At 36.6% G+C, this 9,918-nt stretch overlaps 1 protein-coding gene across 1 annotated transcript; it reads left to right on the forward strand.

The window, feature by feature from the left end:
- The first annotated feature begins 242 nt into the window (after positions 1 to 242).
- LOC125587171 lies at positions 243 to 4,098 on the forward strand. The gene is made up of 2 exons (XM_048757348.1): positions 243 to 1,220; positions 1,468 to 4,098. Exons 1-2 carry the CDS (start codon positions 243 to 245, stop codon positions 4,096 to 4,098), a joined length of 3,609 nt encoding a protein of 1,202 aa, XP_048613305.1.
- The last annotated feature ends 5,820 nt before the right edge of the window (positions 4,099 to 9,918 follow it).

Here is a 9,918-nt window from a genome sequence, read left to right on the forward strand (position 1 = left end):
CTCATTCCACCAGCCCGCAAGAGGAAGACGGATTTTCACAATCCGTCAACTCTCGGTCCTTAAAAATTGTAAGTTGGAACGTTCGAGGGTTAGGGAATCCCTCGACGGTCCAACATCTGAAGTATATCAAGCGTGATATTGATCCGGATATCCTCTTTCTCTCTGAAACAAAAAATCCCAACGAGTTTGTAATGAAGAAACTTGAGCAGCTAGGCTTTGTTTTTTTTGAGATCGTTTCCCCAATGGGGCATGGTGCGGGAGGTTTAGCTTTACTCTGGAAGGAAAGAGTTAAAGTGGAAGTCATTGAAGCAAATGCTAACCTGATCGATACGGTAGTGGAATATGAGGGCAAGAGCTTCTTCTCCTCGTTTGTGTATGCTGACACAGACTATATTAAGCGCCGCGAGTTGTGGACTTATTTGATATCAGTATCAGATGCTAGAGATGCCCCCTGGTTCATTACAGGAGATTTCAATGACATTTTAAATGAAACTGAGAAAGAGGGGGGACTACAAAGACCTGAAAGCTCCTACAATGATCTTCGAACCTTTTACTCAGAAGGAGACCTATATGATCTTCAGTACTCGGGGGATCCTCTCTCTTGGCGAGGGCAGCGAGGTGATTATTTGGTCCGATGTAGGCTTGATAGAGCTGCTGCCAACTCCAATTGGGCAGAGCGCTTCCCTACAGCCAGAAGCGTGTATCTTACATACGAAGGAAGTGATCATAAACCTATTGCCTCCATTTTCGAACCTGAGAAGAAACGGAGAAGGGGCGTCTTTCGTTTTGATCGACGACTGCGAGATAACCCTGAAGTTCAGGAACTGATCAAAACCACGTGGAGGGAAGCTCGTAATAAGTCAGTCACCCAGCGTATAGCCCTTACCCGAAGCGCAATCTCCTACTGGAGTAAGAAGCAACAACGTAACAGTAGACTTGCTATCGATAAGATGAAGGAGGCTCTGGAAGCAGCCGAAACGGACATGGCAAATGATACAAACCTCATCCAGAAAATTAACTCTGAACTGCAAGAAGCCTACAGGAAAGAAGAAGAGTATTGGAAACAGAGAAGTCGCTTACTGTGGCTCCGATTGGGAGATAGAAACTCAGGCTTCTTTCATGCTATTACCAGAAATCGTAAGCGGATCAATGCCTTCTCTGTTCTCGAGGATGCATCAGGAGAGTTGGTTTACACGGAGGACAAAATCAGCAAAGCTATAGTGAATTATTTCCAGACATTATTCACTACTGGCCACGGAGACATCAGAGAGATAGTCGAGGAAGCACTCCAGCCAATTATCTCTGATCCTGAGAATGAGCAACTGATTAGCCCCCCCCCCCCCCCCCCCCCCCCCCACGTCGCAAGAGATTAAGGATGCAGTCTTCTCGATTCACTCCGACAAAGCGCCCGGACCCGATGGGTTCTCAGCTAGTTTTTTCCATTCCAATTGGGATTCCATTGGAAAGGAAATTGTGGAGGAGATACAAGCTTTCTTTGCTACTGGTTCTCTCCCGAACAGAGTAAATGAGACCTTTATCCGATTGATACCGAAGATACAGTCTCCGAAATCAGTGGCTGACTATCGACCGATAGCCCTGTGCAATGTATACTACAAAATTGTCTCTAAGTTGCTATCCAAGAGACTGCAGCCTCTGCTTCCATCTATTGTCTCAGAAAACCAGTCCGCTTTTGTTGCCGGTAGAGCCATCTCAGATAATGTCTTAATCACGCATGAGGTTTTGCACTATCTGAAGACTTCTGACGCTGAGAAGAGATGCTCAATGGCGGTCAAGACCGACATGAGCAAAGCCTATGACAGATTAGAGTGGAACTTTATTGAGCATGTTCTGCTGAGATTGGGGTTTCATCGCCGATGGGTTACTTTGATCATGGCTTGCGTGACTTCAGTTACATACGCCTTCCTCATCAACGGCTCGCCTAGAGGAAGAGTTAAACCGAGTAGGGGAATCCGGCAAGGAGACCCACTCTCACCATACATCTTCATATTGTGTAGTGAAGTTCTCTCGGGACTATGTAACAAAGCCCAAGAAAATGGTCGTCTAAAAGGAATCCGGGTTGCGCGAGGGTGTCCTCAAGTAAACCATCTACTTTTTGCGGACGATACTATGTTTTTCGTTCGAGCAACTGAGACCAGCAGTTTAGCCCTCAAGGAGATTTGGCAAAAATATGAAGCAGCTTCCGGTCAGTCCATAAATGTAGCAAAATCTTCGGTAACCTACTCCAAGCTAACTCCGGATGCGCTGAAAGAAAGGGTTGCAGACATATTGCAAATTCATGGTGAGGGAGGAGTTGGCAAGTATCTCGGCCTCCCCGAGCACTTTGGGCGCAAAAAGAAAGATCTCTTCAACTCAATAGTTAGTAGAATTGTACAAAAGGCAAAGAGCTGGGCTAATCGGAAACTCTCTACCGCTGGAAAGTTAACGATGCTACAGAGTGTCCTCTCACCCATTCCTTCATACTCCATGACATGCTTTGAGCTTCCTGCATCACTGATTAGAAGAATCCAATCGGCCCTCACCCGCTTTTGGTGGGATGGACCGGATGGGAATAAGAAGATGGCATGGGTGTCGTGGGACAAAATGAAACAACCTAAATCTCTGGGTGGACTGGGGGTGAGAGACTTTGAATGTTTTAATGATGCTTTCCTGGCCAAGCTTAGCTGGCGGCTCATCAATAACCCCTCTTGCCTGCTCAGTAGAGTTTTGTTTGGAAAATATTGTCATGAGGAAAGCTTCCTTACAGTGCAACAAGCTTCATCGGTCTCCCACGGGTGGCATGGGATCCTGGTAGGGAGAAATTTGGCGCTTAAGCATGCGGGTTGGGTGATTGGTGACGGTGCTTCAGTTGGAGTTTGGGACGATGCATGGCTGAGTCTCACCCAACAGGAGCGACCAATGGGACCAGCAAATGAAGACAGCTTATCCCTTACAGTGTCAGACCTTTTCCTGCCAAACACGCGGGAATGGGACAGCGAAGCTATTCAACGATGGATCCCCTTTGAAGAGGAGAGAATCAAGCTCATTAAACCGAGTACTACCGGGGCTCCGGATAAGCTGGTTTGGCTGAAGACAAAATCTGGCGCTTTCACTACTAAGTCAGGTTACTACGCCGCCCTGGAAGAATGTGATGATGGCCAGTTTGCTAACTCAACTCTGAGTAACTGGCATAGAGATGTGTGGAGGCTACCAGTGGCGCCAAAGGTTAAGCTCTTCCTATGGAAGATCTTTCAAGGAGCTCTAGCAGTAGGAGAGAGACTGGTGGCACGCCATATAAACGTTGATCAACACTGCAAAAGATGCAATGAGATTGAATCTACGAATCATCTTCTTCTTCATTGCAGGTTTGCTAAGAAGGTTTGGGAGTTGGCTCCGCTTAGCACAGGCTTTGACCTTAGAGGATTGGTAGATTTGGCAGAGTTGTGGTCCGACCTTTGTAGAGTAGTCTCACTTCCCCCAGTCGGCCTACAAGCTGGGTCTTTGGTCCCATGGATTTTATGGGCGATCTGGATAGCCAGGAACAACCTGATTTTCAATAACAAGACATCAACCCCGGAAGAAACTATTACCAAGGCGGTGGTTATGGCCCGAGAATGGTTCCTGGCCCAGGAAAAGGTGACACCACATAAGAAGGAAATACCCCTTCCTCTGAGGCTACCGGAAGGAACTACAGTAGTTGCGGTCGATGCGGCGTGGAGGGGTGACTCGAATACAGCAGGATTCGGCTGGGTTATGAAGCATACAGGTAGTAAGGTTCAGTTTGAAACTGCATCGAGATCAGTCAGATCTCCGCTTAGTGCTGAGGGCTTGGCCCTTCGAGCTGCGATTATGAAGTGTAAAGAGTTGGGAATCCAGCAGGTTATCTTCGAGTCTGACTCTACTCAACTGGTAGCAGCGCTCAAGCCGCAGTCGGCACCTCCGGAACTGTATGGAATAGTTGCGGATATCCTACATTGTGCTGTTTCTTTCAAATTCTGTTCTTTTATTTGGATTCCTCGTAGCAAGAACAGTGAGGCCGATGTGTTGGCAAAACATGCTCTGTTTTCTGAAAACTCTGTTTTGTACCCTTTGGGGTTTTAAGTTCTAGCTAATGAAGTTTGTGTTACAAAAAAAAAAAGTGGTTCCTTTTTACTGTCAATATCAATTAATAATGTAATTTATAAATATGGCAATGCCGTGACATCTTATATATTAAAACAGAAGTCACAACTTTGATTCATGTGTGATTTTTTAAAAAATTGACCTAATGGACTTATTCATAGAAAGTCATGTTACATTTAATATATAATCTTATCATTTAAATTTTGGATCTACTAGAAATTTTTATTGGGCTATCAATAATTGAATTTAAACAATAGATGATCCATTAGATTTATAGATAGTATAAATTAAATAGATACTCCCTCCGTTTCTGAATAAGTGTCGTTGTAGAGAATTTTTTTCGTTACAAAATAAGTGTTGTTTTCGATTTTCAATGCAAAATTTATTAGTTTTATTCTGTAATTTATTTTTCTATTGGTTGAAATATGGTTAGGTATATTGATAATTATGTTTTTATATAGGAAATGTAAAAAATTAATTGTTTTCTTAATCCGTGTGCACAAACCCAAAACGACACTTAATATGAAACAGAGGGAGTATAATGTAATGTTGTAATACTATACATCTATATGCTAAATATTTAAAATTTGTCTATGTTAACTTTTAAAATTATAAAGATGTTTTTTTAAATAACAAAAATCATATTATCTAACAATGATTAATCTTTACTACCTTAAACCAATGAAAACAAAGTTTAAACTATATAGTTTATTTTAAAAATTAAACAAAAACTAAATGTTTAATTATTTACTTGAGAATATAAATCTATGAAGCGAAAAGTAAAATTTTTTAAAAACTTTCTAAATTTGTGAAATGTTACAATATCTTTGAATGTGACAATAAAACAATATTTTACTAATCTTATATATAGTTACCATTTTAATAATGAAATAATAATCCAAAAATATATATGTAGAGAAGATACAAATACATGTGAAAGTTTGAAACAATCTATTCAATGAAAAATATACAGTATACTTATTATGTATTAAAAATTAATAGACACATATATAATACAATATATACCAATTTAGAATTGAAAACAAAATATTTTTTATAAAAATAAATGAAAACAAAAACATGCGCGGTTGCGCGGGTCGAGATCTAGTTGTAATTATTTTAGAAAATTAAGGACATAATCCTAATAGGGATTTTGCTATAATAGTATATACTAGATTTTGATCTTTGCTTTCAAAACGCGGAATTATCTCTTTTTGAATTATTTTATCTTACAACATATTATAGTTTATAAATGTACTTTTTTAAATTATATAATGTGTTTTTTTGTATATGTGTAGTTGTTGTGTTATATGTTTAAGATGAAAAGTATTCAGATATAAATATAATCTATTATTATAAAGTTGGGTTTACTCTCTCCTGGTGATTCCACGTCATAAAGTAAGTCAAGGAGAGAGTGACACGTGTGCACATAACAAAAACTCTGATTTCATCTTGGTTTCTAATGGGCTTTTAAACGGGTTGAAATTTGGTTGGTTTGAATATAATTATTTGGGCTAAAAGTGTAAAATAAAGTTAACCCCATTTTACCTTTGTCTTCTCACCATTGCTTTCTTCAAGAATGATGACTCCAAATTTTTAGGGTTTTCATATTTTCTGGAGAGACGATTAATAACGGCCAATCTCCGATGGAATTCGGCTGGAGTTCTTCTCATCGGTAATGAGAAACCAGAACCATTACGGACTACATTCAATCGTAGTCATTAACATTCTTCTTCATTCATTCTCCCCATTAATTCTACCGTTTCTCATTCAATGAATCTCTTCTTCTTCAAGTCGGTGAATCTACGACTATAAATAGTTAAGTTCGTATCCGTGTAATTCATCATTTCATGCTTCACATACCGTTGTTTCTCGCCTTCTTTGATTTGGATTTGAGCTATCCGGCTTTGGAAACGAATCCATGGACCTGCTAAGCAGGTTGGAGTGAAAGCTCATGGGACAGCGAAGAGGATGGTTTTCTTCCCGGCAATTAGGGAGGAGACAGTGACTGTTTTGACACCACCGTAGTAGGATCGAGGTAGGAGAGAGTACGGTGGGATGGAAACGGCGGATGAGATAGTAGTTGATAAGGTTCTGGTGGTTGTGTTGGAGCTGCGGCGGCTGCTGAATTGAGTGAGAGATTGAGAGAGAGCGTGTGAAGAAGAGAGAGGCCATGAAGGTGGAGGTTGGGAAGAGGAATGGTTTGGTGACTTATATGGAGGTGGATGAGGATGAGCAGATGAGTCTGAGTTCTCGAGATTCTGGACCGTTCATAGGCCTGGGCATTCGGGGGTCCCAATCGGGTTTCGGTTTAGTCCAATCGGGTTTTGGTTTTTCGGGTTTATCAAAATCAGTCTCATTCGGGTTATATGAAAATTCGGTTCGGGACCGGTTCGGGTTTTATCGGGTTCGGGTCGGGTTAGTAAATTCTTCAAAGAACCGGTACAACCCGATGTACTTTCGGGTTTGGGTCCCAATCGGTTCTTCGGTTTAAATGTACCTGATTTATATCTACTTTGTAACCAAAAAGTAACTAAAATCGGTTCTTCGGTTTTAAAATACTTGATTTGTACCTATTTTGTAACCAAAACATAAATAAAATCGGTTCAAAAAAAAAGAAAGGAACATCAAATGTGATCATTCAAAATCAAGTGAAAGGTAAACATAGTTATTGATCGAAAGAAAACCAAATAAATGAAAGCATAAAACGAAAACCAAGTTCTCATGAAATGAAAAACATTATTCAATGAAAACAAAACTAAAATCTAAAAACTTCAACCTTCAACCATCAATCTTCGTATAATAGATAATTATTTTAGATGTTCAATATATTTTGAATACATATTAAGAATTGAGATCATGTTTGGTATAAGTTCTTTTTGGAAATTTTGAATGTTTTGGGTTATATCGGGTATCCATTTAGGTTCAGGTTCGGTTCGGATAATACTCATTACCCGAAATATCATAAAACAAGATCCATTCGGTATTTATGCCGGGTTCGAATCGGTTCGGATTCATTTTTATCGGATCGGGTTCGGTTTGGGTTTTCGAGTTCGGTTTATATGCCCATCCCTAACCGTTCAAATTCACTTCGGCGGAAGAGATGGTACTTCTCGATAGGCTTTTTCATTAGTTGGATGTTTCATTTCAAAGCCAAGACTTGATCTCACTTGGGCTCCTAGGTGAATGATTCTAATCATACTAATTGGGCTTTTTTTTTAATTTGGGTTTATTAGGTTAGTACTTGATATGGATGTCAATTAAGGGTTTAAATTAACCATGGGTTGGTCTTTGTAAGCTCTCTCGAGTGTATGCACTATGCACTGCACAGATTTCATATTTTTGATAAAAACAGACAAATTTATATTAGATTTTATAACTATGGGAACATGCTGATTAGCATGAAAATAAGAAAGGGATAAATATACTACATTCAAGTGTAAATTCCCGCAAGTAGATATTATATTATTTTTACCGAAGAAATAAAGTATATTATATTGTTAGTGGATGATATGTAAATGTGTTTTACCTTAATAAATTAAAATAACACTTTAGTGTAACTTTTCTGCAAAATAATTCAATTTTTTGTTTCCTGAGAAACTGTAAAATAGTTGTTGATTTCCAAACAAAAAAAATTAAGTAAAATAATCCAAAGAAAGAAAGAAAAACTATATATAAATAAAGTATGTTTTTCTCTCTAAATTTCACATTTATCATACCTTTCTGAAAATTAATAAATTGTCTGAGAGTTTTGATATTGTTTACTACTTAGATCAAATCTATTTAAAACATTTATGCATCCATTTTCTCTAATTAGTATTTCAATTTCAATCCAAAAAAAAATTAATATATATTTTTTCAACAAGTGATAATACATTGAAAATACATAATTTCTGCAATATAATTCAATATTTTTTCCTAACAATTAAAAATATAGTTTGTCAATGATGGGAAAGTAGAAAGTGTTAATTGTTGTTGATTTCTAAAATTTAAAGTGTTTTAAACATTTTTTTTTTAAACTATTTATATATATGTTTAATATTTTCTTACTTTTTATAAGAAAGGGGAAATTAAATGTTTATCATTTTCATGTTACCACTTTTCATTTTTACCATCACTAAAGGGATATTTTCAAAAATAATTTTTTTACTGAGTGGCAAAAAACTCTTATGTCTATGTTCTTTATATATATAATAAATAAATATTTAAATAAATAAATATTTAAAAAAAATAAAATATAATTTTTTTAATTTTTTCTGAATTATACTATTTCGAAATTCAAACCCTAGACCTTAAAACTCAACTATAAACCCGAAACCATCAATCCTAAACTCTATTTTCTTTGAAATACGAACCCTAAACCATCAATCATAAATCCTATTTTTTTTTAAATAAACCTTAAACCCTGAAACATCAACTCTAAACCCTAAACCCCGAAACATCAACTCTAAACCCTAAACCCTAATCCTTCAACTCTAAACCCTAAAACATCAACTCTAAACCATAGACCCTAAACTTCAACTATAAACCCTAAACCATCAACACTAAACCCTAAACTATCAACACTAAATCCTAACCCCTAAAAAGTAAACTTTAAATCCTAAATCCAAAAAAAATTAACCATAAACCCTAAAACATCAACTCTAAACCCTAAACCCTAAATCTTCAACTCTAAATCCTAAACCCTAAACCCTAAACCCCTAGAGTTGATGTTTTAGGGTTTAGATATTTAGGGTTTGGGGTTTACGTTAGGGTTTAGAGTTGATGTTTTAGGGTTTAGATTTGAAGGTTTAGGATTTTAGGGTTTAGGGTTCGAATTTCAGAAAAATATAAGGTTTAGGGTTTAGGGTTTACTTTTAGGGTTTAGAGTTGATGTTTTAGGGTTTTGATTTGAAGGTTTAGGGTGTAGAGTTGATGTTTCGGAGTTTAGAGTTTAGAGTTGATGTTTCATGGTTTAGGGTTTAGAGTTGATGATTTAGGGTTTAAAGTTGATGTTTTATGTTTAGATTTAGGGTTTAGGGTTCACGTTTAGGGTTTAGAGTTGATGTTTTAGGATCTAGATTTGAAATTGTAGGGTTTATGGTTTAGAGTTGATGTTTCGAGGTTTAGGGTTTAGAGTTGATGTTTCATGGTTTAGAGTTGATGATTTAGGGTTTAGAGTTGATGTTTTAAGTTTAGATTAGTTAACCATATGTTTTTTTGTCAAAGGTAATCAAAAGGTTATAAATGTCTTTTACCCTTCATTAAAGATGAGGATAAAAATGGTTAGTGTAAACATGAAAAATAATATTTTGAAAATAATATTTTTGGCAATTTCCCTATAAGAAATGCAACTTCAATTTGTTAACTATGAAGATTATGATAGAGTATATCCTAGATCACGAATAAAGTATATTCCGCCCGTAAGGCGGACCGACCCTAGTAATATAATATATGATTGTATGCTAATGTTAGAAAATTATTAATACTGTTTGACTATAATTGAGAAAAAAACTTGATTTATGATTAGTTTTAAATCTGGTAGGCAAATTAATTATAGAAAAAGCAGTGGCATTTTCTTATAAATAACTCTAAAACTAATGGGTGAATCCTATTAGGAATTCTCCTTTATTCAATTATATTTTAAAATAATAAATAAAAATATTGTGAAAACATATATAATTATAAGTATTAGCAAAATCTATGTAATTAATTAATGTTGATAATTTATTATGTACAAATTTGTTTCTACATTAAATTAAAATTTATACGATTAAATTCATTGATATTTCATATGCAGTTTTTAGATTTAATTTAATA

The sequence above is a fragment of the Brassica napus genome, chromosome C5 (assembly GCF_020379485.1).
Source record: "Brassica napus cultivar Da-Ae chromosome C5, Da-Ae, whole genome shotgun sequence".
NCBI classification, from domain to species: domain Eukaryota; kingdom Viridiplantae; phylum Streptophyta; class Magnoliopsida; order Brassicales; family Brassicaceae; genus Brassica; species Brassica napus.

Excerpts from the sequence above, each read along its gene's own strand:
- LOC125587171 (XM_048757348.1), top strand. The coding sequence starts at position 243 with ATGGGGCATGGTGCGGGAGGTTTAGCTTTACTCTGGAAGGAAAGAGTT. Across the intron at positions 1,221-1,467 it reads ACAAAATCAGCAAAGCTATA|GAAATTGTGGAGGAGATACA; the intron begins GTGAATTATTTC and ends TCCATTGGAAAG.